The 27,397-nt window shown below is 59.2% G+C and overlaps 1 protein-coding gene across 17 annotated transcripts in view; it reads left to right on the top strand.

The window, feature by feature from the left end:
* The window catches only part of LOC120388244 (immunoglobulin superfamily member 1-like), a 218,529-nt gene that overhangs the window by 155,793 nt on the left and 35,339 nt on the right, over positions 1-27,397 (top strand). For 6 of the 17 annotated variants that reach the window (XM_039509942.1, XM_039509939.1, XM_039509929.1 and 3 more), the window contains exons 13-21: positions 1,588-1,701; positions 2,284-2,346; positions 3,349-3,414; positions 9,267-9,380; positions 9,964-10,026; positions 10,990-11,055; positions 15,825-15,938; positions 16,516-16,578; positions 26,695-26,808. In XM_039509942.1, coding sequence (XP_039365876.1) covers positions 1,588-1,701; positions 2,284-2,346; positions 3,349-3,414; positions 9,267-9,380; positions 9,964-10,026; positions 10,990-11,055; positions 15,825-15,938; positions 16,516-16,578; positions 26,695-26,808 — 777 coding nt within the window. The remainder of the gene's footprint in view (positions 1-1,587; positions 1,702-2,283; positions 2,347-3,348; positions 3,415-9,266; positions 9,381-9,963; positions 10,027-10,989; positions 11,056-15,824; positions 15,939-16,515; positions 16,579-26,694; positions 26,809-27,397) is intronic. The other 11 variants (XM_039509946.1, XM_039509940.1, XM_039509945.1 and 8 more) reach the window with 8 other exon arrangements.

Genomic DNA, 27,397 nt, shown 5'->3' with positions numbered 1-27,397 from the left:
AGCAAAAGTCCATGCAGCCAAATGCCTGACACTCTGTCTCCTAGCAACTGATGGCCGGGCCCCTCCCTGCAAAGGTGCATCTAAAGGTGTTGGAGACAAAGGGGTCAGGTGACCTCCTGGCCCAGGAAAGAAGCTGAGCAGAGAGGAGGGGCCGGAGGGGTTGGGCAGAGTGGAGTTGGCTGGGGAAAAGAGGGGAAGCAGGGAGAGAGGACTCTGATCCCCGAGGGGGGCTGTGGGGCCCCAAGATGGACCTGACGGGGGGGATCCGGTTATCTGTGCCAGCAAGACCTGTGGTGGACTGTGTTCCTGTCATCTAAATAAACCTTCTGCTTTACTGGCTGGCTGAGAGTCCTGGTGAATCGGCAGGGAGCCCAGGGATGCAGGGCCTGACTCCCCCACACTCGGTGACACCCTACCATTCACAGCACTCACAGCACGCTGCTGCATGAGGTCCCTCTCCTTCCTTTCCAATTGGTAGTGGCCAAGGGAATGCTGGGAAATGTAGTTCTTTCCCTGCTCCAGGGCTGGCTCAATAGGCAGGGAGCTAAGCAAGGAACTACAGCACCCAGAGCCCCCTGTTGGTTCTCAGCTCCCATGCTGGATCCCTGCTGCCCCTGCAAATGGGCTGCCCAAGCAGGAGCTTGCTTTGCTGGTGCCTAGAGCCGCCCCTGATGAGATAGGAACAGCCGCGCCCAGATCTGCTCTGCACTGACAACAGGTGTGAATGGCACCTGGCTGCTGCAGGGACCGTCTCTGTGTCCTGTGTCCGTACAGCTCCGAGCACAAAGGGCAGCTGGCCCAGAACAGGGGCTCCTCGTAATTAATAGGAGTCAGCAATGATTTTAGTGCCGGTTTCCGTAGAGCCAGTTGTCACGGAGTGTGGGGGAGTCAGGGCCCTGCACCCCCGGCTTCCTGTGATCACCAGGACTCTCAGCCAGCCAGTAAAGCAGAAGGTTTATTTAGATGACAGGAACACAGTCCCAGACAGGTCTTGCAGGTACGGACGACAGTCTCCTCCCCAGTTAGGTCCATCTTGGGGTCCCAGGAGCACCACAGCCCCCTTGGGGGGTCAGAGCCCTGTCTGACCTTCCCTCCATTACACCAGCCACCACCTGAAAACCCTCTCCCTCTCCAGAGTCTCATCCCCCAGCCTTTGTTCAGATTCCCGGGCAGAGGTGTCACCTGGCCTCTAACCCCTTCCTGGGTTCTCACTTACAGGCTCAGGTATCCTCCCCCAAGGCCAGTCTCCCATCCCGCAATGCAGACCGTCCTCCCAGGCCAACACCCCCCACTCAGCACTCACAGGCCACAGTAAGAACAGTCCCAGTTTGTCCCACCAGCCAGGGGCTGTATCTACACTCACGGTCTCGCTGGGCCGATCCTCCCCGTTCTGGGATCCCGGGGGTGCTGAGCCGGCCCGAATCCCTGGGTCCCATCCTCTCCCCAGGGACGCCAGCTCAGCCCGGGGAAGAGCCGCCATTGCCGACTAGGAGAAGGGGTCCGTGTATAACTCACCACAGACACCAGGGCTCCAGCTTTCTCACCCCTGTGCCCTACCCCTGACAGACGCTGGTTCTATTCCCACAGGGGGAACCGACCCGACTCAGTCAGAAACAGCACCGACTTCCCCCTGCTCAGGCAGCGCAGGGCCAGATACCGAGTCTAAGGGCAGTGAATCGCCATCAACCACCCCAAAAACAGGTATGTGCTGCCCAAGGAGCCGCCCCCAGGGGGAGCCACGAAGGGCTGCCTGGGTGGGACCGGGGGCAGATCCCAACAGCGAATGCCCCATCTGAACACCCCCGGACTCATTTCATATGGGGGGGGTCACTGGACAGATGCCAGATTGGCTTGGTGGGGACAGGGCCTGGGAGAGCTTCCCAACAATGCACAGCCCCACCCTGTGGGCCCCACAGACTGGGGAGACGCAGGGAGCTACAGCTGCCGATATCGCACCAAGTGGGACTCGCCCATATGGTCGAAGCCCAGTGACACCATGGAGCTGGTGGTAGCAGGTGAGGGGCCTGGCTCCACGTCCCCGTTCCCAGCCCCACCGAGAGCCAGACCTCAGATGGTCTTGGCCCCAATGGGATGCTCAGAGCCAAGCTCTACCCTGAACCCTGGGCCCAGCAGAGGGGACGCCCAGATGGGGAGCATGGACGGAGTCACTGGGGGGTTCCCCGGCCAGGGGGGAGCAGCAGCCCCTGGATTTTCAGGGCCGATGGCTGGGTGCTCGGTTTCCTCCCTCCCCCATCCCAGCTGACGCTCGTTCTCATCCCACAGAAGGAACCACCTCAGCTGGGCCCAAGCAGCTGAATCCCACCACGACGGAGCCAGATGGAAAAGGTGAGCGGGAGAAATGGAACAGTTCACCCGCCAGGGAACAGGGTTCCCGGCTCAGACGCCCACGGGGCCATTCGGGCCGTTTGGTGGGAGATGGTTCCTGCAGAGAGAATTGATGGGTTTAGTTCTGCTAGATAGAGGGCGATGGACAGATCCATGGGGACGGACGGTCACGGGTCGGTGGGAATGTGGGTCTATGGGAACGTAGGGCGGTGGACAGATGGGAGCACGTCTGGTTAGGGATAGAAAGACGCACTAAGATCTTGTCTACGTGAAAACTGGACCCAAAATGATGTACCCCGTGTGGTTCCAGGCTAGGGTGCCCAGACTGCAAGTGTGAAAAATCAGGACAGGGGAGTGGTGGGTAATAGAAGCCCATATAAAAAAAAGCCCCAAATATCGGGACTGTCCCTATAAAATCGGGACATCTGCTCACCCTATTCCCAACCCCCACCGGTGATCTCAGAGCGAGTCTGGGCTGTCAGTATTAGAGCCCCCGGTTTGATACAGCCCCGGCTGTTAGACAAGCTCCCCTGTAGCTCTACAGACCCAGGGACGTTCCTCCTCCCAAATAGGAACAGCCGCACCCAGACCTGCTCCGCAGTGACTCCAGGTGTGAATGGCACCTGGCTGGAGCAGGGACCGTCTCTGTGTCGTGTGTCCGTAGAGCTCCAAGCACACAGGGGAGCTGGCCCAAGACAGGGGCTCCTAGAAATTAATACTAGTCAGTGATGATTTTGGTTCCGGTTTCTGTGGGGCCAGGCAGGGGCAGTATCTGCGCTCAGGGTCTCGCTGGGCTGATCCTCCCCATTCTGGGATCCCGGGGGTGCTGAGCCGACCCAAATGCCTGGGTCCCATCCTCTCCCCAGGGACGCCGGCTCAGCCCGGGGAAGAGCCACCATTGCTGGTTGTGGGGAGGAAAGTTCCCTGTATAACGAACCATAGATACCCGGGCTCCAGCTTTCTCAGCCCCGCTCTTGACACACGGCGGTTCTATTCCCGCAGGGGGAAACAACCTGACTCAGCCGGGAACGACACCGGCTTCCACCCGCCCAGGCACCACAAGGCCAGGTACCGGGGCTGGCGGGGGGGAATCACCATCAAACTAGCCATGGAAACAGCCCCACTCTGGGAACCCCACAAATCGGGATGTTGTTCTGCCCACAGGCACCACAAAGCCACTCGTGTGAGGCACGGCTTGGTGCGTATCTCCGTGGGAGAACAGCGCCGTGAATAACGACCCCGTGTATCCCATCTGTCAGCCTGAGCTTACAGCCAGCCTGGGGAAATGGCTCAGAAGCAGGGCTCCCCCTTCGCTGGGGTGCTGCCCAGTGGGGCATTAACCCTGGAACCTTTCAGTCCAGATAGAGGTGGTGTGAACACTTGAACCCACCGATCCAGACTGACATGCTGTTGACTCTGGCACCTAATGGTGACCGTTGCGATGACAGCACAGTTACGTCTTTTGCTGCTGAGCATTTCAGCAGGGCATGGCTCTCCCAATGACCTCAAAGCACCCTCCCCAGCCAGAAGTTCCCCCGCACTGCCATCCTCCCACCCATATGATTCCTACGCAGAAGTGAGCTGAAGCTGCTGAGAAATTCCCAGGACAGGGGCAGGACCCAAGTCTGGGGGTGCTGTAGGATCCGGGCCCAGCTGGTTTCACAGGGTACATGGGGCCTGAGGTACATCCCCCCACACACCCTGCCCCCACCCAAGTACAACCCTCTGCCATTGGGAGTGAACCGCCGACCACTATTACCCAGAATCCCCTCTGCTCCTGCCCCTCCCACTAGCCCCATAGACTGTTCTCCTGTGGGTCCCTGGGCCCTCAAGGGGGAGGGGCTGGGGCAGCAAGTACTGAACCAGCCGCTCACGGCCTGGTGCTGCTTCCCAGGGCAATCAGAACTGAAGCTGAGCATCCCCATCATCACCGCAGGGGCAGGGGCATGTGAAATGGGGGAAGCAGGCACAGGGCCCCCCCGAATCAGTGGGGCCGGAGCACAGAACTCCTCCGGGGAGCAGAGCCAGCTCCTCTGCCTGGGGGGCCACACAAAGTGCCCCTGCAAAGGCGGCCACATTTTTATTCCTCTGCACGCCCCTGATCAGGGGTCTCTACGCCAATGGGATGCTCAGAGCCAGGCTCTGCCCTGAGTCCTGGGCCAGCTAAAGGGACGCCCGGCTGGGGGGCAGGGACAGAATCACTGGTGGGTTCCCCAGCAAGGGGACAGCAGCAGCTGCTGGAGGCTCCAGGCCAAGGGAGGGGGGATCCCTGCCCCCAGGGGAGCTGCAGAGCAGGGGCCTGTCCCAGGGGGATCCTGTCCCGGCCTTCCCTGCTCTGGGGGTGCACAGAGGAGTCGGGCCCAGGGGCTGCCCAGCCGGCCCTGCCCCCAGCCTGTGACTACCTTCCAGGGCCGGCTGTGTGATGCCCACCTGGAATGGGGGCTGTTGGGTTACAGAGCAGTGGGAGCTGTACACGTTGGCTGCTCAGAAGCAGCCTGGAAACACCAGCTGTGGGGAGACCCCCAAGGATTCCCGGGCAGCAGAAGTGGGGGGAGCTCGAGCCTCGGGCGGGATTATTTGCCCCCCGTCCCAGCCCTGGGCTCCTCCCCCTACCCACACCCCCTGCCACCCCAGCACTGAGCTCCCCCTTTTCCCCGCTCCAGTTCCCTCACCCACCCCACTGCCGCCCCAGCCCTGGGCTCCCCCCTTCCTTCCCACCAGTGCCCCCACACACACCTCCTGCCACCCCAGCCCTGGGCTCTCCCCCGCTCCACCTGCACCCTCCTTCCGCCACAGCCCTGGGTCACTGGTAACTCACTCCCAGGGCAGGTCATTCAGCAGGCACAAAACACAGACAGGATTGGTTCCCATACTGAGCTTGAGCACTCGTGAATTTTGAGGTGTTAAAATCTGGAAGACAGGTGCTGGGTGTTGGGGAGGAGGGGAGCACGGCAGCATGTATGCTGCAGCGTGTCTGGAGCTGCAGGAAGCCAGAAACACTGGTCTGAGTGGCACGGTAAAAGGGCTGGGGGATTGGAGAAGGGTTAGGGAGTTCTGGGGTGCAGTCAAGGGACAGGGAGCAAGAGGGTTGGATGGGGCGGAGGTTTGTGGGGGCAGTCAGGGGACAGGCAGCGGTTGGATAAGCATGTCAGGGGACAGGTGGGGAGTGGGGTTCTGGGGGGAAGTTGGGGGCAGGGGTCCCAGGAGGGGGTGATCAGGGGACAAGGACCAGCGGTGCTTAGATTAGGAGGTGGGATCCTGGGGGGCAGTTAGAGGCAGGGGTCCTGGGAGGGGGTGATCAGGGGACAGGGAGCCAGGGGGTTGGATGGGCTGGGGTTTCTTTTGAGGGCATTCAAAGGGAGTAGATGGAGGCAGGGTGGGGCTACCCTCCTCGTGGAGTTTCCTGTTTTTTGACTACCTGTGACTACCTTCCAGGGCCGGCTGTGTGATGCCCACCTGGAATGGGGGCTGTCGGTTTACAGAGCAGTGGGAGCGGCACACATTGGCTGCTCAGAATCAGCCTGGAAACACCAGCTGTGGGGAGACCCCCAAGGATTCCCGGGCAGGGGAAGTGGGGGGAGCTCGATCCTGGGGTGGGAATTTTTTGTGGTGGGGAGAGAAAGAAACCAGCGGGGGACAGCAGCCAGCAGCTCCTCCCCCGTCCCAGCGCTGCTGGTGGAAACGGCTGGTGGAGTTTCAAGGGAGGATGCCCAGTGCCGGGGAGAGACACCAGCAGCCAGTGAGGTACCAACCGGCACCAGAAACGCAGGGACCCAGCGAGCAGGAGCCAGTGGAAAGGGACCCGGTGGCTGAGCTGTGTCATCGAAGGCACCAGGCACAGAGCTGGCAAGGAGAGAGTCCCGTTGAGAAGGGGCAGAGATGGCAGGAACTGGGGGAGGCAGAGAGAGGAAAGACAGAGGCATGAGGGGGAAAGTTACAGGAAGAACCGGGTAGTGAAACAGGAAGAAAAAAGATTCTCTACGTTACCTGAGCAATTGTTAGAAAACCTTCAGCTGCAGCAACAGGAAGAGAGAATTTGTCCGAGAGCAAAGGGACTCTAGAAAAAGCAGTGGAGGGACAGTTGCTCAGTTGAGAAGCCGACCCATCACCTGGAGAAATTGCTGCAGGTATCTGAGCTGGAGCTTAGAGTAGCAAACAGAGACCGCACAACAAACCAGCCTAGGAACAGAGAAGCCGCGACGGGACCGTAGCGCGGTGGGTTCTGGCCTAGTGCCTTGGACGGTCCAACTCCAGCTCCTGGGGCTCCATGAATGAAAATTGTTGCCCATGAAGTGGGTTTAATTCAGCCAATGGCAGTTACTGGTCAGGCAGCTCAGCAATAGTTCCCAGTGTGACCCTACCCAGCAGTTCCTGCTACACCAGCGAACTCTGATCCACTTGTGATCATTCCCCACTGAACTGATTTCTCCCTCCCCAGCCGATGGAGAGAAAACACAATTGGCCTTTAGGTCCCCTCGGCCTCTCCTTGCCCTGCCCCAGCGACCCCTCCCTGGGCTCCTGGCAGATGGATCCGCGCCATTGCCATGCTGAGGGGTGGCGGACGGCACCAGATCTAGATTTTTTGCCTCCCCAAGCAAAAAAATGTTTGGCTGCCCCCCGTCCCAGCCCTGGGCTCCTCCCCCTGTCCACACCCCCTGCCACCCCAGCGCTGCGCTTCCCCTTGTCCCCCCTACCAGTGCCCTCCCCTCACCCCACTGCCGCCCCAGCCCTGGGCTCCCCCATTCCTTCCCCCCCCGGGCCCCACACACACCTCCAGCCCCCACAGCCCAGGGCTCTCCCCCCCTGCACCTGCACCCTCCTTCCGCCGCAGCCCTGGGTCACTGGTAACTCACTCCCAGGGCGGGTCATTCAGCAGGCACAAAACACAGACAGGATAAGTTCCCATATGGTTACAGAGCTGCACTAAAGTGGAACAATTTTCAGCTTGTGTGATTGGAGGAGATCTGGATGCATATTATAAGACTGTGCTCCATAAATAAGGAAAAGTTGAGGTCCCTTTATTATTCTTTTGTTCCACACTTTCTTTCTATAGGGAATTTGCCAATGCAAAATCACTGTCTTCCTTTTAAACAAACAAACAAAGAAATGGCAATGGCTGTTGAAAATAGCAATTCCAGTCCTAATAACCACTGGGAAGCATTTTTTGCTCAATTTTATCCTACTTTTTCTACAGCAAGTTACAGTGGATCAGTATATTTGATTTGGGAGAAATAAAGTAACAGCTTCCCAAACTGAGCTTGAGCACTCGTGAATTTTGAGGTGTTCAAATCTGGAAGGCAGGTGCTGGGTGTTGGGGAGGGGGGGAGCACGGCAGCACATCTGCAGCAGCATGTCAGGAGCTGCATGGAGCCAGACACACTGGTCTGAGTGGCACGGTAAAAGGGCTGGGGGATTGGAGAAGGGTTAGAGGGTTCCAGGGGGGCAGTCAAGGGACAGGGAGCAGGGGGTTGGATGGGGTTGAGGTTTGGGGGGGCAGTCAGGGGACAGGCAGCGGTTGGATAAGCATGGGAGTCCCAGGGGTTTGTCAGGGGACAGGTAGGGAGTGGGGTCCAGGGGGGAAGTTGGGGGCAGGGGTCCCAGGAGGGGGTGATCAGGGGACAGGGAGACAGGGGGTTGGATGGGCTGGGGTTTCTGTGGGGGGCAGTCGAATGGAATAGATGGTGGCAGGGTGGGGCTACCCTCCCCGTGGAGTGTCCTGTTTTTTGAATGTTAAAATATGGTCTCCCTACCATTCACAGCACTCACAGCACGCTGCTGCATGAGGTCCCTCTCCTTCCTTTCCAATTGGTAGTGGCCAAGGGAATGCTGGGAAATGTAGTTCTTTCCCTTCTCCAGGGCTGGCTCTATAGGCAGGGAGCTAAGCAAGGAACTACAGCTCCCAGAGCCCCCTGTTGGTTCTCAGCTCCCATGCTGGATCCCTGCTGCCCCTGCAAATGGGCTGCCCAAGCAGGAGCTTGCTTTGCTGGTGCCTAGAGCCACCCCTGATGAGATAGGAACAGCCGCGCCCAGATCTGCTCTGCAGTGACTCCAGGTGTGAATGGCACCTGGCTGCGGCAGGGACCGTCTCTGTGTCCTGTGTCCATACAGCTCCGAGCACACAGGGCAGCTGGCCCAGAACAGGGGCTCCTGGTAATTAATACGAGTCAGCAATGATTTTGGTGCCGGTTTCCATAGAGCCAGTTGTCACGGAGTGTGGGGGAGTCAGGGCCCTGCACCCCCGGCTTCCTGTGATCACCAGGACTCTCAGCCAGCCAGTAAAGCAGAAGGTTTATTTAGGTGACAGGAACACAGTCCCAGACAGGTCTTGCAGGTACGGACGACAGGCTCCTCCACAGTTAGGTCCATCTTGGGGTCCCAGGAGCACCACAGCTCCCTTGGGGGGTCAGAGCCCTGTCTGACCTTCCCTCCATTACACCAGCCACCACCTGAAAACCCTCTCCCTCTCCTGAGTCTCTTCCCCAAGCCTTTGTTCAGCTTCCCGGGCAGAGGTGTCAACTGGCCTCTAACCCCTTCCTGGGTTCTCACTTACAGGCTCAGGTATCCCCCCCCAAGGCCAGTCTCCCCTCCCGCAATGCAGACCGTCCTTCCAGGCCAACACCCCCCACTCAGCACTCACAGGCCACAGTAAGAACAGTCCCAGTTCGTCCCGCCAGCCAGGGGCTGTATCTACACTCAGGGTCTCGCTGGGCCGATCCTCCCCATTCTGGGATCCCGGGGCGCTGAGCCGGCCCAAATCCCTGGGTCCCATCCTCTCCCCAGGGACGCCGGCTCAGCCTGGGGAAGAGCCGCCATTGCCGACTAGGAGAAGGGGTCCGTGTATAACTCACCACAGACACCAGGGCTCCAGCTTTCTCACCCCTGTGCCCTACCCCTGTCAGACGATGGTTCTATTCCCACAGGGGGAACCGACCCGACTCCGTCAGAAACAGCACCGATGTCCCCCTACTCAGGCAGCGCAGGGCCAGATACCGAGTCTAAGGGCAGTGAATCGCCATCAACCACCCCAAAAACAGGTATGTGCTGCCCAAGAAGCCGCCCCCAGGGGGAGCCACGAAGGGCTGCCTGGGTGGGATCGGGGGCAGATCCCCACAGCGAATGCCCCATCTGAACACCCCCAGACTCATTTCATATGGGGGGGGTCACTGGACAGATGCCAGATTGGCTTGGTGGGGACAGGGCCTGGGAGAGCTTCCCCCCAATGCACAGCCCCACCCTGTGGGCCACACAGACTGGGGAGACGCAGGGAGCTACAGCTGCCGATATCGCACCAAGTGGGACTCGCCCATCTGGTCGAAGCCCAGTGACCCCATGGAGCTGGTGGTAGCACGTGAGGGGCCTGGCTCCACATCGCCGTTCCAAGCCCCACCCAGAGCCAGACCCTCAGATGGTCTTGGCCCCAATGGGATGCTCAGAGCCAAGCTCTACCCTGAACCCTGGGCCCAGCAGAGGGGATGCCCAGGTGGGGAGCATGGACGGAGTCACTGGGGGGTTCCCCGGCCAGGGGGGAACAGCAGCCCCTGGATTTTCAGGGCCGATGGCTGGGTGCTCGGTTTCGTCCCTCCCCCATCCCAGCTGACGCTCGTTCTCATCCCACAGAAGGAACCAACTCAGCTGGGCCCAAGCAGCTGAATCCCACCACGACGGAGCCAGATGGAAAAGGTGAGCAGGAGAAATGGAACAATTCACCCCCCAGGGAACAGGGTTCCCGGATCAGATGCCCACGGGGCCATTCGGGCCGTTTGGCGGGAGGTGGTCCCTGCAGAGAGAATTGATGAGTTTAGTTCTGCTAGATAGAGGGCGATGGACAGATCCATGGGGACGTAGGGCGGTGGACAGATGGGAGCACGTCTGGTGAGGGATAGAAAGACAGACTAAGACCTTGTCTACGTGAAAACTGGACCCAAAATGATGAACCCCGTGTGGTTCCAGGCTAGGGTGACCAGACTGCAAGTGTGAAAAATCAGGACAGGGGAGTGGTGGGTAATAGAAGCCCATATAAAAAAAAGCCCCAAATATCGGGACTGTCCCTATAAAATCGGGACATCTGCTCACCCTATTCCCAACCCCCGCTGGTGATCTCAGAGCGAGTCTGGGCTGTCAGTATTAGAGCCCCTGGTTTGATACATCCCCGGCTGTTAGACAAGCTCCCCTGTAGCTCTACAGACCCAGGGACGTTCCTCCTCCCAAATAGGAACAGCCGCACCCAGACCTGCTCCGCAGTGACTCCAGGTGTGAATGGCACCTGGCTGGGGCAGGGACCGTCTCTGTGTCGTGTGTCCGTACAGCTCCGAGCACACAGGGGAGCTGGCCCAGGACAGGGGCTCCTAGTAATTAATAATAGTCAGTGATGATTTTCGTTCCGGTTTCCGTGGGGCCAGGCAGGGGCTGTATCTGCGCTCAGGGTCTCGCTGGGCTGATCCTCCCCATTCTGGGATCCCGGGGGTGCTAAGCCGACCCGAATGCCTGGGTCCCATCCTCTCCCCAGGGACGCCGGCTCAGCCCGGGGGAAGAGCCACCATTGCTGGTTGTGGGGAGGAAAGTTCCCTGTATAACGAACCATAGATGCCCAGGCTCCAGCTTTCTCAGCCCCGCTCTTGACACACGGCGGTTCTATTCCCGCAGGGGGAAACGACCTGACTCAGCCGGGAACGACACCGGCTTCCACCCGCCCAGGCACCACAAGGCCAGGTACCGGGGCTGGTTAGGGGGAATCACCATCAAACTAGCCCGGGAAACAGCCCCAGTCTGGGGACCCCACAAATCGGGATGTTGTTCTGCCCACAGGCACCACAAAGCCACCCGTGTGGGGCACGGCTTGGTGCGTATTCCTGTGGGAGAACAGCGCTGGGAATAACGACCCCGTGTATCCCATCTGTCTGCCCGAGTTTACAGCCAGCCTGGGGGAACGGCTCAGAAGCAGGGCTCCCCCTTCGCTGGGGTGCTGCCCAGTGGGGCATTAACCCTGGAACCTCTCAGTCCAGAGAGAGGTGGTGTGAACACTTGAACCCACCGATCCAGAGTGACATGCTGTTGACTCTGGCACCTAATGATGACCGTTGCGATGACAGCACGGTTACGTCTTCCGCAACTGATCATTTCAGCAGGGCATGGCTCTCCCAATGACCTCAAAGCACCCTCCCCAGCAGGAAGGACCCTCCCACTGCCATCCTCCCATCCATATGATTCCTACGCAGAAGGGAGCTGAAGCTGCTGAGAAATTCCCAGGACAGGGGCGGGACCCAAGTCTGGGGGTGCTGTAGGATCTGGGCCCAGCTGGTTTCACAGGGTACATGGGGCCTGAGGTACATCCCCCCACACACCCTGCCCCCACCCAAGTACAGCCCTCTCCCATTGGGAGTGAACCGCCGACCACTATTACCCAGAATCCCCTCTGCTCCTGCCCCTCCCACTAGCCCCAGAGACTGTTCTGCTGTGGGTCCCTGGGCCCTCAAGGGGGAGGAGCTGGGGCAGCAAGTACTGAACCAGCCGCTCACGGCCTGGTGCTGCTTCCCAGGGCGATCAGGACTGAAGCTGAGCACCCCCATCATCGCCGCAGGGGCAGGGGCATGTGAAAGGAGGGAAGCAGGCACAGGGCCCCCCCGAATCAGTGGGGCCGGAGCACAGAACTCCTCCGGGGAGCAGAGCCAGCTCCTCTGCCTGGGGGGGGCCACACAAAGTGCCCCCCCAAAAGCAGCCACATTTATATTCCTGTGCACGCCCCTGATCAGGGGTCTCTGCGCCAATGGGATGCTCAGAGCCAGGCTCTGCCCTGAGCCCTGGGCCCAGCTAAGGGGACGCCCAGCTGGGGGGCAGGGACAGAATCACTGGTGGGTTCCCCAGCAAGGGGACAGCAGCAGCTGCTGGAGGCTCCAGGCCAAGGGAGGGGGGATCCCTGCCCCCAGGGGAGCTGCAGAGCAGGGGCCTGTCCCAGGGGGATCCTTTCCCGGCCTTCCCTGCTCTAGGGGTGCACAGAGGAGTCGGGCCCAGGGGCTGCCCAGCGGGCCCTGCCCCCAGCCTGGGACTACCTTCCAGGGCCGGCTGTGTGATGCCCACCTGGGCTGGGGGCTGTCGGTTTACAGAGCAGTGGGAGCTGCACACGTTGGCTGCTCAGAAGCAGCCTGGAAACACCAGCTGTGGAGAGACCCCCAAGGATTCCCGGGCAGGGGAAGTGGGGGGAGCTCGATCCTGGGGTGGGAATTTTTTGTGGTGGGGAGAGAAAGAAACCAGCGGGGGACAGCAGCCAGCAGCTCCTCCCCTGTCCCAGCGCTGCTGGTGGAAACGGCTGGTGGAGTTTCAAGGGAGGATGCCCAGTGCCGGGGAGAGACACCAGCAGCCAGTGAGGTACCAACCGGCACCAGAAACGCAGGGACCCAGCGAGCGGGAGCCAGTGGAAAGGGACCCGGTGGCTGAGCTGTGTCATCGAAGGCGCCAGGCACAGAGCTGGCAAGGAGAGAGTCCCGTTGAGAAGGGGCAGAGATGGCAGGAACAGGGGAGGCAGAGAGGAAAGACAGAGGCATGAGGGGAAAGTTACAGGAAGAACCGGGTAGTGAAACAGGAAGAAAAAGATTCTCTACGTTACCTGAGCAATTGTTAGAAAACCTTCAGCTGCAGCAACAGGAAGAGAGAATTTGTCCGAGAGCAAAGGGACTCTAGAAAAAGCAGTGGAGGGACAGTTGCTCAGTTGAGAAGCCGACCCATCGCCTGGAAAAATTGCTGCAGGTATCTGAGCTGGAGCTTAGAGTAGCAAACAGAGACCGCACAACAAACCAGCCTAGGAACAGAGAAGCCGCGATGGGACCGTAGCGCGTTGGGTTCTGGCCTAGTGCCTTGGACGGTCCAACTCCAGCTCCTGGGGCTCCATGAATGAAAATTGTTGCCCATGAAGTGGGTTTAATTCAGCCAATGGCATTTACTGGTCAGGTAGCTCAGCAATAGCTCCCAGTGTGACCCTACCCAGCAGTTTCTGCTACAGCAGCGAACTCTGATCCACTTGCGATCATTCCCCACTGAACTGATTTCTCCCTCCCCAGCTGATGGAGAGAAAACACAATTGGCCTTTAGGTCCCCTCGGCCTCTCCTTGCCCTGCCCCAGCCACCCCTCCCTGGGCTCCTGGCAGATGGATCCACACCATTGAACTGCTGAGGGTTGGGGGACGGCGCCAGATCTAGGTTTTTCGCCGCCCCAAGCTTAAAAATTTTTGGCTGCCCCCCATCCCAGCCCTGGGCTCCTCCCCCTGTCCACACCCCCTGCCACCCCAGCGCTGGGCTCCCCCTTTCCCCCCTACCAGTTCTCTCCCCCACACACACCTCCTGCCACCACAGCCCTGGGCTCTCCCCCCCTGCACCTGCACCCTCCTTCCGCCGCAGCCCTGGGTCACTGGTAACTCACTCCCAGGGCGGGTCATTCAGCAGGCACAAAACACAGACAGGATAAGTTCCCATATGGTTACAGAGCTGCACTAAAGTGGAACAATTTTCAGCTTGTGTGATTGGAGGAGATCTGGATGCATATTATAAGACTGTGCTCCATAAATAAGGAAAAGTTGAGGTGCCCTTATTATTCTTTTGTTCCACACTTTCTTTCTATAGGGAATTTGCCAATGCAAAATCACTGTCTTCCCTTTAAACAAACAAACAAAGAAATGGCAATGGCTGTTGAAAATAGCAATTCCAGTCCTAATATCCACTGGGAAGCATTTTTTGCTCAATTTTATCCTACTTTTTCTACAGCAAGTTACAGTGGATCAGTATATTTGATTTGGGAGAAATAAAGTAACAGCTTCCCAAACTGAGCTTGAGCACTCGTGAATTTTGAGGTGTTCAAATCTGGAAGGCAGGTGCTGGGTGTTGGGGAGGGGGGGAGCACGGCAGCACATCTGCAGCAGCGTGTCTGGAGCTGCATGGAGCCAGACACACTGGTCTGAGTGGCACGGTAAAAGGGCTGGGGGATTGGAGAAGGGTTAGAGGGTTCCGGGGGAGCAATTCAAGGGACAGGGAGCAGGGGGTTCGATGGGGCGGAGGTTTGGGGGGGCAGTCAGGGGACAGGCAGCGGTTGGATAAGCATGGGAGTCACAGGGGTTTGTCAGGAGACAGGTAGGGAGTGGGGTCCAGGGGGGAAGTTGGGGGCAGGGGTCCCAGGAGGGGGTGATCAGGGGACAGGGAGCCAGGGGGTTGGATGGGCTGGGGTTTCTGTGGGGGGCAGTCGAGGGGAATAGATGGTGGCAGAGTGGGGCTACCCTCCCCGTGGAGTGTCCTGTTTTTTGAATGTTAAAATATGGTCTCCCTACCATTAACAGCACTCACAGCACGCTGCTGCATGAGGTCCCTCTCCTTCCTTTCCAATTGGTAGTGGCCAAGGGAATGCTGGGAAATGTAGTTCTTTCCCTTCTCCAGGGCTGGCTCTATAGGCAGGGAGCTAAGCAAGGAACTACAGCTCCCAGAGCCCCCTGTTGGTTCTCAGCTCCCATGCTGGATCCCTGCCGCCCCTGCAAATGGGCTGCCCAAGCAGGAGCTTGCTTTGCTGGTGGCTAGAGCCGCCCCTGATGAGATAGGAACAACCGCGCCCAGATCTGCTCTGCAGTGACTCCAGGTGTGAATGGCACCTGGCTGGGGCAGGGACCATCTCTGTGTCCTGTGACCGTACAGCTCCGAGCACACAGGACAGCTGGCCGAGAACAGGGGCTCCTGGTAATTAATACGAGTCAGCAATGATTTTGGTGCCGGTTTCCGTAGAGCCAGTTGTCACGGAGTGTGGGGGAGTCAGGGCCCTGCACCCCCGGCTTCCTGTGATCACCAGAACTCTCAGCCAGCCAGTAAAGCTGAAGGTTTATTTAGGTGACAGGAACACAGTCCCAGACAGGTCTTGCAGGTACGGACGACAGGCTCCTCCCCAGTTAGGTCCATCCTGGGGTCCCAGGAGCACCACAGCTCCCTTGGGGGGTCAGAGCCCTGTCTGACCTTCCCTCCATTACACCAGCCACCACCTGAAAACCCTCTCCCTCTCCTGAGTCTCTTCCCCAAGCCTTTGTTCAGCTTCCCGGGCAGAGGAGTCACCTGGCCTCTAACCCCTTCCTGGGTTCTCACTTACAGGCTCAGGTATCCCCCCCCAAGGCCAGTGTCCCCTCCCGCAATGCAGACCGTCCTTCCAGGCCAACACCCCCCACTCAGCACTCACAGGCCACAGTAAGAACAGTCCCAGTTCGTCCCGCCAGCCAGGGGCTGTATCTACACTCAGGGTCTCGCTGGGCCGATCCTCCCCGTTCTGGGATCCCGGAGCGCTGAGCCGGCCCAAATCCCTGGGTCCCATCCTCTCCCCAGGGACGCCGGCTCAGCCTGGGGAAGAGCCGCCATTGCCGACTAGGAGAAGGGGTCCGTGTATAACTCACCACAGACACCAGGACTCCAGCTTTCTCACCCCTGTGCCCTACCCCTGTCAGACGCTGGTTCTATTCTCACAGGGGGAACCGACCCGACTCCGTCAGAAACAGCACCGACTTCCCCCTACTCAGGCAGTGCAGGGCCAGATACCGAGTTTAAGGGCAGTGAATCGCCATCAACCACCCCAAAAACAGGTATGTGCTGCCCAAGGAGCCGCCCCCAGGGGGAGCCACGAAGGGCTGCCTGGGTGGGACCGGGGGCAGATCCCCACAGCGAATGCCCCATCTGAACACCCCCGGACTCATTTCATATGGGGGGGGTCACTGGACAGATGCCAGATTGGCTTGGTGGGGACAGGGCCTGGGAGAGCTTCCCCCCAATGCACAGCCCCACCCTGTGGGCCCCACAGACTGGGGAGATGCAGGGAGCTACAGCTGCCGATATCGCACCAAGTGGGACTCGCCCATCTGGTCGAAGCCCAGTGACCCCATGGAGCTGGTGGTAGCACGTGAGGGGCCTGGCTCCACATCCCCGTTCCCAGCCCCACCCAGAGCCAGACCCTCAGATGGTCTTGGCCTCAATGGGATGCTCAGAGCCAAGCTCTACCCTGAACCATGGGCCCAGCAGAGGGGACGCCCAGATGGGGAGCATGGACGGAGTCACTGGGGGGTTCCCCGGCCAGGGGGGAGCAGCAGCCCCTGGATTTTCAGGGCCGATGGCTGGGTGCTCGGTTTCGTCCCTCCCCCATCCCAGCTCGTTCTCATCCCACAGAAGGAACCACCTCAGCTGGGCCCAAGCAGCTGAATCCCACCAAGACGGAGCCAGATGGAAAAGGTGAGCAGGAGAAATGGAACAATTCACCCCCCAGGGAACAGGGTTCCCGGCTCAGACGCCCACGGGGCCATTCGGGCCGTTTGGCGGGAGATGGTCCCTGCAGAGAGAATTGATGAGTTTAGTTCTGCTAGATAGAGGGCGATGGACAGATCCATGGGGACGTAGGGCGGTGGACAGATGGGAGCACGTCTGGTGAGGGATAGAAAGACGGACTAAGACCTTGTCGACGTGAAAACGGGACCCAAAATGATGAACCCCGTGTGATTCCAGGCTAGGGTGACCAGACTGCAAGTGTGAAAAATCAGGACAGGGGAGTGGTGGGTAATAGAAGCCCATATAAAAAAAAGCCCCAAATATCGGGACTGTCCCTATAGAATCGGGACATCTGCTCACTCTATTCCCAACCCCCACCGGTGATCTCAGAGCGAGTCTGGGCTGTCGGTATTAGAGAAAGAAACCAGCGGGGGACAGCAGCCAGCAGCTCCTCCCCCGTCCCAGCGCTGCTGGTGGAAACGGCTGGTAGAGTTTGGAGGGAGGCTGCCCAGCGCCGAGGAGAGACACCAGCAGCCAGCGAGGTACCAACCGGCACCAGAAACGCAGGGACACAGCGAGCGGGAGCCAGTAGAAAGGCACCCGGTGGCCGAGCTGTGTCATCGAAGGCGCCAGGCACAGAGCTGGCAGGGAGAAAGTCCCGTTGAGAAGGGGCAGAGATGGCAGGAACAGGGGGAGGCAGAGAGAGGAAAGACAGAGGCAGGAGGGTGTGGTGGAGTAGGGACTGTCTATGTGGGGGATGGGAGAGCAGGGAGGATTTTAGGTGAGACGCAGGTATGCAGACTGTAACATAAGTTAGGCCTGGGGGAGGGGAGGTGACACCTCGGCCCAGGAGCTGTACAAAAGAAAAGGAGCTGTGTGGAGAGAGTGGGGTCAGTCTTTGGTTTTGGGACCGGGGTGGTGGGTTTACAGGGGAACCTGTGATGGAATCCAGACACCCTGAACCCCCAGAGAGGCCAGAGTGTGGGAACCTGGCTCTGAACACGAGCTCTGCTGTATCCGGTGTTCCTGTTTCCAATAAACCTTCTGTTTTACTGGCTGGCTGAGAGTCACTGTGGGTCCCAGGAAGAGGGGTGCAGGGCCGGACTTCCCCACACTCCGTGACAACTGGTGGTAGCGGTGGGATCGACTGCACCCCGTGGACGGCACTTCCTGCAGTAAGTGACTGGGGAGCAGTAAAATGAAGGGGCGATTAACCCCTGGGAGAGTGTGACCAGAGAGAAGGACTTTGCAGTAACAGGGTCCCCCAGGGATCACAGCGAGCGATCCCAGGGGCGGAGGGGGCTGCAGCTAGACCCTGGCAGAGAGGTGGTGACCTGAAGGACTGGCACACTAGGAGTCCCCCTGGAACCTGTGGGGAGCGGCGAGCACCCCGGCCTGCGAGCGGCCAGCAGGAAGATGTATGCCCAGCAGCCCAAGTGTGACCTGGTGGGGCTGTGCCAGCAGAGGGCTGCACAGTGGGAAGCTCACCAAGGACCAGTTGATGCCCAGCTGGAGAAGGCAGATCGTGTGAATGAACCGATCCCTATCTCTGAGGGAGTAGCCGGGCAGATGCAGCGCAGGCACCAGTGTCTGTCCCCGCTGGGAGTGGTCAGCCGGCCGATGAGGGCTTCCCGAGACCTCCCACCCCTAGGCCTAGGGGGAGGGGGAGGAGGAGCCCAGCTACCGAGGGCATCGTGACCCCCCCGGCCAGCAGGGGATCGGCCCAGCGAAGCTCACCCCCCAACCGGGGATCATCCCAGCGATGCTCGGCCTCCGTGGAGCACAGGCGGCTGGACTTGGAGAGAGAGAGAAAACTGAGAGAGCTGGAGGAGCGTAAGGAACAGAGGGAACATGAGGAGAGACAGAGGGAACGTGAGGAGAGACAAAGCCAGCGTGAGCTGGAGGAGAAACAGAAGCAGCATGAATACGAGGAGAGGGAGATGGAGAAACAACGTAAACATGAGCTGGACCTGGGTCAGCTGAGCAACAGTAAGGCCCCGGCTGCGGTTAGTGAGGGGGGACCCAAGCCTACAAAGAGCTTTGATAAGAGCTTCCTGGCCCGGCGTAAGGAGTGGGAGGACATAGACACCTTCCTGACGGCCTTTGAGAATGCATGCGAGCTGCACCAGGTGGACCCTGCAGACAGGATCCAGTTTCTCATCCCCTTACTGGACTCCACCGCCGTGGAGGTGTACAGCCGAATGAAAGGGGCGGAGGCAGGGGACTACAACCTGTTCAAAGAGGCCCTGCTCCGCGAGTTTGGGCTGACCCCGGAGATGTACCGGAAGAGGTTCCGGAGTCAACATAAGACCCGGGAGGTCACATACCTACAACTGGTCAACCGGGCGCAGGGATATGCCCGCAAGTGGACAGCTGGGGCCCAAACTAGAGAGGACCTGCTTGACTTATTCATACTGGAGCACCTGTATGCGCAGTGCCCCTCTGACCTGTGGCTGTGGTTGATGGACCAGAAGCCAGAGAACCCGTAGCACGCAGGCCGGCTGGCCGACCAATACATGGACAGTCAGACAGGGGATGGCAGGGAGGAGTTTCGAAGGAACAGGCCTGCCTCAACGCAGAGAGAAAGTCACCATGGGACCTCCCAGCGGGGGCCTATGGAGAACCCCCACCAAAGGGGAACGTCCAGCGTCAGGTCCAGCCGACCCCCTCGAGGGGAACCACAAGACATGAGCTGATTTTCCTGTGGCCAACGAGGCCACATACGGGCCCAGTGCCCCAAGCTCAGGGACAGACCGAGCAGACCGAACCGACAGAGGGTTGACTGGGTAAAGACCCAATTGGATGAGGGGCAGAAATCCCAGGAAAGGGGGGCTGGCAGTGTTCCACCTGGGAAGGAGGGAGGAGGGCCCCCGGTCAGCTCCTCTGGGGGGCTGGATGCTCCGGACCCAGGGTTTTTGGTCTACAGGGTGGGCACGGGGCTGCCCGTCCGGAACCAGTGCCTTGTTTCCCTGGAGGTGGATGGGAGGAAGGTCAATGGGTACTGGAACATGGGCGCAGAGGTGACGCTGCCCTGACCCGAGGTGGTGGCCCCAGATCGGATGGTGCCGGATACCTACCTAACCCTGATGGGCGTGAGTGGGACCCCATTCAAGGTGCCTGTGGCGAGGGTGCACCTGAAGTGGGGGGTCAAGGAGGGCCCCAAGGACGTGGGGGTACACCCACATTTGCTCACAGTGGTGTTAATGGGGGGGAACCTCGAGGCCTGGCCAGGCAATGCCCGGGGCGCCCTGGTCGTGACCCGTAGTCAGAGTCGGCGCAGGGCACTGTGCCCTGACAACGGGGAAGGTACTCTACCCGAGGCGCAGGACCCTGACCTGGTGGGGAGGGAACGTCCAGGGACACGGCCCGGAGAGGCTGCGGCCTCAGTCCCAGCCGGTGAGAGAGAGCAGGTCCCCATCCCTGTCCCAGTGGCTGAGTTCCAGGCCGAGGTGCAGAAAGATCCCTCCTTGCGGAAGCCCAGGGACCGGGCTGACCTCAGTGCAGTGCAGACCATGAGGAGAGGTTGCAAGGAGAGGTTCCTGTGGGAGAAGGGGTTCCTGTACCGAGAATGGGCTCCCCCCGGGGAGCTGGAGTCATGGGGGATCAGGAGGCAGCTGGTGGTTCCCCAGAAGTTTCGCCACAAGCTGCTGTACCTGGCCCATGACATCCCCCTCGCAGGGCACCAGGGAATCCGGCGCACCAGGCAGAGGCTGCTACAGAACTTTTACTGGCCTGGGGTCTTTACCCATGTCCGACAGTACTGCCAATCCTGTCACCCCTGCCAGCGGGTGGGGCAGACCCGGGAGAAGGGGAAAGCAGCTTTGAGGCCTTTGCCCATCATAGAAGAACCTTTCCAGAAGGTGGCCATAGACATGGTGGGACCGCTCAGCAAGGCGACCCGGTCAGGGAAGAAAAACATCCTGGTGGTGGTAGATTTCACCACTCGCTACCCCGAGGCGGTGGCCTTGTCCTCTACCGAAGCAGACACCATGGCAGATGAGCTGCTGACCATTTTCAGCTGGGTGGGGTTCCGCAAGGAAGTCTTAACAGACCAGGGGTCCAGCTTTATGTCGAACCTGCTCCAGTCCCTGTGGAGGAAATGTGGGGTCTGACCCAGCTGGGCCTCTGCGTATCACCCCCAGACCAACGGGCTGGTGGAGAGGTTCAACGGGACGCTAGAGATGATGCTGAAAACATTTATGCACCAGCATCCACAGGACTGGGACAAGTATTTACCTCACCTGATGTTTGCATACCAGGAGGTACCCCAGGAGTCAACTGGGTTCTCGCCTTTCAAACTGTTGTATGGAAGGCGGGTAAGGGGGCCCCTGGACCTGATGAGAGATGAATGGGAGGGGAAGGCCGCTCCCGATGGCGAGTCAATGGTGGAGTATGTGCTGACCTTCTGGGAAAGACTTGCCGAGCTCATGAGCCTGGCCAGGGAGAATCTGGCCCGAGCCCAGAGGAAGCAGAAGGTCTGGTACAACCGCACGGCGCGGGCCTGCGCCTTCGCCACCGAGGATCAAGTGATGGTTCTCATCCCCATGAGGAAAAACAAACTCCAGGCCGCCTGGGAAGGGCCCTTCAAGGTTGTCCAGCAACTGAATGAGGTAAACTATGTGGTGGAGCTGTCGAACCGGGCGCACCACCGCCGGGTGTACCATGTGAATATGATGAAGCCATACTATGACCGGGGGAATATGGTGCTGGCCGTGTGTGGGCATTGGGAGGAGCCGGGGGATGACCCTTTAGTGGATCTATTCCCAGGGACAAAGGCTGGTTTCCCCCTGGAGGCGATTCCCCTCTCTGATCAGCTGGCCCCAGCCCAGCAGGCTGAGATCAGAGGGGTGCTGCATCTGTACCGACAGCTGTTTTCCAACCAACCTGGGCGCACTAATTTGACTGTCCACCGGGTGGAGACTGGGTCACATTCCCCTATAAGATGCTCCCCTTTTCGGGTCACCGGGAAAACTGCCCAGGACTTAGAAAGAGAGGTCAGGGACATGCTGGCCTTAGGGGTGATCCAGCCGTCTGCCAGCCCCTGGGCCTCCCCAGTGGTGCTGGTCCCCAAGAAGGACAGGTCGATCCGGTTCTGTGTTGACTATCGAAAGCTCAATGCAATCACTGTATCGGATGCCTACCCCATACCAAGGCCTGATGAGCTCCTGGACAAGCTGGGAGGTGCTTGGTACCTCACCACCATGGATCTTACCAAAGGCTACTGGCAAGTGCCGCTGGATGCAGATGCCAGGCAGAAATCAGCCTTTATCAGCCCTCTGGGGCTCTACGAGTTTCTAACCCTGCCCTTCGGCCTCAAGGGAGCGCCGGCCACCTTCCAGCTGCTGGTGGCTCAGCTACTGAGGGGGATGGAGAGTTTTGCTGTGGCGTTTATTGACGACACCTGCGTCTTCAGCCAGACCTGGGAGGACCACGTGTCCCAGGTTAGACGAGTGCTGGACCGACTCCGGGAGGCTGGGCTAACCATGAAGGCTGAGAAGTGCAAGGTGCGGATGGCTAAAGTATCTTACCTGGGCCATCTGGTGGGGAGCGGCTGCCTAAAGCCAGAACCAGCCAAGGTGGAGGTGATCAGAGACTGGCCCGCTCCCCAGACAAAAAAGCAGGTCCAGGCCTTTATAGGGATGGCGGGGTACTATCAAAGGTTCGTGCCCCACTTTAGCGCCATATCCGGCCCCATCACTGAGCTGTGCAAGAAGGGGAAGCCAGACAAGGTGGTCTGGACCGAGCAGTGCCAGGAGGCTCTCCAGGCACTGAAGGAGGCTCTGGTTAGTGGCCCAGTTCTGGCAAACCCAGACTTTGACAAGCCCTTTCTGGTGTTCACCGACGCCTCAGACTCGGGACTTGGGGCAGTGTTGATGCAGGAGGATGAAAAGGGGGAGAGACACCCCATCGTGTACGTGAGCAAGAAGTTGCTACCCCGGGAGCAGAACTACGCGGCCATCGAGAAGGAATGCCTGGCCATGGTGTGGGCCCTTAAGAAACTGGAGCCATATCTCTTTGGGCACCACTTCACCGTGTACACCGACCACTCTCCCCTGACCTGGCTGCACCAGATGAAAGGAGCCAACGCCAAGCTCCTGAGATGGAGCCTGCTCCTGCAGGACTATGACATGGACGTGGTCCACGTGAAGGGAAGTGCCAACCTGATAGCGGACGCGCTGTCCCGGAGACGGGGCCCCGAACTTCCCCGGGTCACTGGGCAAAGTGACCCCGCTCAGTTCAGGCTCGGAGGGGGGAGAGGTGTGGTGGAGTAGGGACTGTCTATGTGGGGGATGGGAGAGCAGGGAGGATTGGAGAGCAGGGAGGATTTTAGGTGAGACGCAGGTATGCAGACTGTAACATGAGCTAGGCCTGGGGGAGGGGACGTGACACCTCGGCCCAGGAGCTGGACAAAAGAAAAGGAGCTGAGTGGAGAGGGTGGGGTGAGTCTTCGGTTTTGGGACCGGGGTGGAGGGTTTGCAGGGGAACCTGTGCTGGAATCCAGACACCCTGAACCCCAAAGAGGCCAGAGTGAGGGGTCCTGGCTCTAAACACAAGCTCTGCTGTATCCGGTGTTCCTGTTGTCCAATAAACCTTCTGTTTTACTGGCTGGCTGAGAGTCACTGTGGGTCCCAGGAAGAGGGGTGCAGGGCCGGACTCCCCCACACTCCGTGACAGAGGGGGAAAGTTACAGGAAGAAACGGGCAGTGAAACAGGAAGAAAAAAGATTTTCTAAGATACCTGAGCCATTGTTAGAAAACCTTCAGCTGCAGCAACAGGAAGAGAGAATTTGTCCGAGAGCAAAGGGACTCTAGAAAAAGCAGTGGAGGGACAGTTGTTGCATTGAGAAGCCGACCCATCGCCTGGAGAAATCGCTGCAGGTATCTGAGCTGGAGCTCAGAGCAGCAAACAGAGACGGCGCAAGGGGATGGCTCAAGACACAACAAACTAGCCTAGGAATAGAGAAGCCGCGACGGGACCGTAGCGCGGTGGGTTCGGGCCTAGTGCTCTGGACGGTCCAACTCCAGCTCCTGGGGCTCCATGAATGTAAATTGTTGCCCATGAAGTGGGTTTAATTCAGCGAATGGCAGTTACTGGTCAGGCAGCTCAGCAATAGTTCCCAGTGTGACCCTCCCCAGCAGGTCCTGCTACACCAGCGAACTCTGATCCACTTGTGATCATTCCCCACTGAACTGATTTCTCCCTCCCCAGCCGATGGAGAGAAAACACAATTGGCCTCTAGGTCCCCTCGGCCTCTCCTTGCCCTGCCCCAGCCACCCCTCCCTAGGCTCCTGGCAGATGGATCCGCGCCATTGAACTGCTGAGGGGTGGGGGACGGCACCAGATCTACGTTTTTTGCCGCCCCAAGCAAAAAAAATTTTGGCTGCCCCCCGTCCCAGCCGTACAGCTCCGAGCACACAGGGGAGCTGGCCAGGACAGGGGCTCCTAGTAATTAATACTAGTCAGTGATGATTTTGGTTCCGGTTTCCGTGAGGCCAGGCAGGGGCTGTATCTGCGCTCAGGGTCTCGCTGGGCTGAAACAGGAAGAAAAAAGATTCTCTACGTTACCTGAGCAATTGTTAGAAAACCTTCAGCTGCAGCAACAGGAAGAGAGAATTTGTCCGAGAGCAAAGGGACTCTAGAAAAAGCAGTTGAGGGACAGTAGCTCAGTTGAGAAGCCGACCCATCGCCTGGAGAAATTGCTGCAGGTATCTGAGCTGGAGCTTAGAGTAGCAAACAGAGACCGCACAACAAACCAGCCTAGGAAATTCCCAGGACAGGGGCAGGACCCAAGTCTGGGGGTGCTGTAGGATCCTGTTGGCTGCCCCCCGTCCCAGCCCTAGGCCCCTCCCCCTGTCCACACCCCCTGCCACCCCAGCCCTGGGCTCTCCCCCCTCCACCTGCACCCTCCTTCCGCCACAGCCCTGGGTCACTGGTAACTCACTCCCAGGGCGGGTCATTCAGCAGGCACAAAACACAGACAGGATTGGTTCCCATATGATTACAGAGCTGCACTAAAGTGGAGCAATTTTCAGCTTGTGTGATTGGAGGAGATCTGGATGCATATTATAAGACTGTGCTCCATAAATAAGGAAAAGTTGAGGTGCCTTTATTTTTCTTTTGTTCCACTCTTTCTTTCCATGGGGAATTTGCCAATGCAATATCACTGTCTTCCTTTTAAACAAAAAAATAAAGAAATGGCAATGGCTGTTGAAAATAGCAATTCCAGTCCTAATAACCACTGGGAAGCATTTTTTGCTCAATTTTATCCTACTTTTTCTACAGCAAGTTACAGTGGATCAGTATATTTGATTTGGGAGAAATGAAGTAACAGCTTCCCAAACTGAGCTTGAGCACTCGTGAATTTTGAGGTGTTCAAATCCAGAAGGCAGGTGCTGGGTGTTGGAGAGGGGGGGAGCACGGCAGCATGTCTGCAGCAGCGTGTCTGGAGCTGCATGGAGCCAGAAACACTGGTCTGAGTGGCACGGTAAAAGGGCTGGGGGGTTGGAGAAGGGTTAGAGGGTCCCGGGGGGGGCAGTCAAGGGACAGGGAGCGGGGGTTAGATGGGGCGGAGGTTTGGGGGCAGTCAGGGACAGGCAGCAGTTGGATAAGCATGGGAGTCCCAGGGATTTGTCAGGGGACAGGAAGGGAGTGGGGTCCTGGGGGGAAGTTGGGGGCAGGGGCCCCAGGAGGGAGTGATCAGGGGACAAGGACCAGCGGTGCTTAGATTAGCAGATGGGATCCTGGGGGGCAGTTAGGGGCAGGGGTCCTGGGAGGGGGTGATCAGGAGACAGGGAGACAGGGGGTTGGATGGGCTGGGGTTTCTGTGGGGGGCAATCGAAGGGAGTAGATGGAGGCAGGGTGGGGCTACCCTCCCCGTGGAGTGTCCTGTTTTTTGAATGTCAAAATATGGTCTCCTTACTATTCACAGCACTCAAAGCACGCTGCTGCATGAGGTCCCTCTCCTTCCTTTCCAATTGGTAGTGGCCAAGGGAATGCTGGGAAATGTAGTTCTTTCCCTTCTCCAGGGCTGGCTCTATAGGCAGGGAGCTAAGCAAGGAACTACAGCTCCCAGAGCCCCCTGTTGGTTCTCAGCTCCCATGCTGGATCCCTGCCGCCCCTGCAAATGGGCTGCCCAAGCAGGAGCTTGCTTTGCTGGTTCCTAGAGCCGCCCCTGATGAGATAGGAACAGCCGCGCCCAGATCTGCTCTGCAGTGACTCCAGGTGTGAATGGCACCTGGCTGGGGCAGGGACCGTCTCTGTGTCCATACAGCTCCGAGCACACAGGGCAGCTGGCCCAGAACAGGGGCTCCTGGTAATTAATACGAGTCAGCAATGATTTTGGTGCCGGTTTCCGTAGAGCCATTTGTCACGGAGTGTGGGGGAGTCAGGGCCCTGCACTCCCGGCTTCCTGTGATCATCAGGACTCTCAGCCAGCCAGTAAAGCAGAAGGTTTATTTAGATGACAGGAACACAGTCCCAGACAGGTCTTGCAGGTACGGACGACAGGCTCCTCCCCAGTTAGGTCCATCTTGGGGTCCCAGGAGCACCACAGCCCCCTTGGGGGGTCAGAGCCCTGTCTGACCTTCCCTCCATTACACCAGCCACCACCTGAAAAAAAACCCTCTCCCTCTCCTGAGTCTCTTCCCCAAGCCTTTGTTCAGCTTCCCGGGCAGAGGTGTCACCTGGCCTCTAACCCCTTCCTGGGTTATCACTTACAGACTCAGGTATCCTCCCCCACGGCCAGTCTCCCATCCCGCGATGCAGACCGTCCTCCCAACACCCCCCACTCAGCACTCACAGGCCACAGTAAGAACAGTCCCAGTTCATCCCACCAGCCAGGGGCTGTATCTACACTCAGGGTCTCGCTGGGCCGATCCTCCCCGTTCTGGGATCCCGGGGGCGCTGAGCCGGCCCGAATCCCTGGGTCCCATCCTCTCCCCAGGGACGCCGGCTCAGCCTGGGGAAGAGCCGCCATTGCCGACTAGGAGAAGGGGTCCGTCTATAACTCACCACAGACACCAGGGCTCCAGCTTTCTCACCCCTGTGCCCTACCCCTGTCAGACGCTGGTTCTATTCCCACAGGGGGAACCGACCCGACTCCGTCAGAAACAGCACCGACTTCCCCCTACTCAGGCAGCGCAGGGCCAGATACCGAGTCTAAGGGCAGTGAATCGCCATCAACCACCCCAAAAACAGGTATGTGCTGCCCAAGGAGCCGCCCCCAGGGGGAGCCACGAAGGCTGCCTGGGTGGGACCAGGGGTAGATCCCCACAGCGAATGCCCCATCTGAACACCCCCGGACTCATTTCATATCGGGGGGGTCACTGGACAGATGCCAGATTGGCTTGGTGGGGACAGGGCCTGGGAGAGCTTCCCCCCAATGCACAGCCCCACCCTATGGGCCCCACAGACTGGGGAGACGCAGGGAGCTACAGCTGCCGATATCGCACCAAGTGGGACTCGCCCATCTGGTCGAAGCCCAGTGACCCCATGGAGCTGGTGGTAGCACGTGAGGGGCCTGGCTCCACGTCGCCGTTCCCAGCCCCACCCAGAGCCAGACCCTCAGATGGTCTTGGCCCCAATGGGATGCTCAGAGCCAAGCTCTACCCTGAACCCTGTGCCCAGCAGAGGGGACGCCCAGATGGGGAGCATGGACGGAGTCACTGGGGGGTTCCCCGGCCAGGGGGGAGCAGCAGCCCCTGGATTTTCAGTTCCGATGGCTGGGTGCTCGGTTTCGTCCCTCCCCCATCCCAGCTCGTTCTCATCCCACAGAAGGAACCACGTC

This window comes from Mauremys reevesii, linkage group 22, assembly GCF_016161935.1.
Source record: "Mauremys reevesii isolate NIE-2019 linkage group 22, ASM1616193v1, whole genome shotgun sequence".
Taxonomy (NCBI): Eukaryota; Metazoa; Chordata; order Testudines; family Geoemydidae; genus Mauremys; species Mauremys reevesii.
This window is presented reverse-complemented; position numbering and strand designations above follow the sequence as displayed.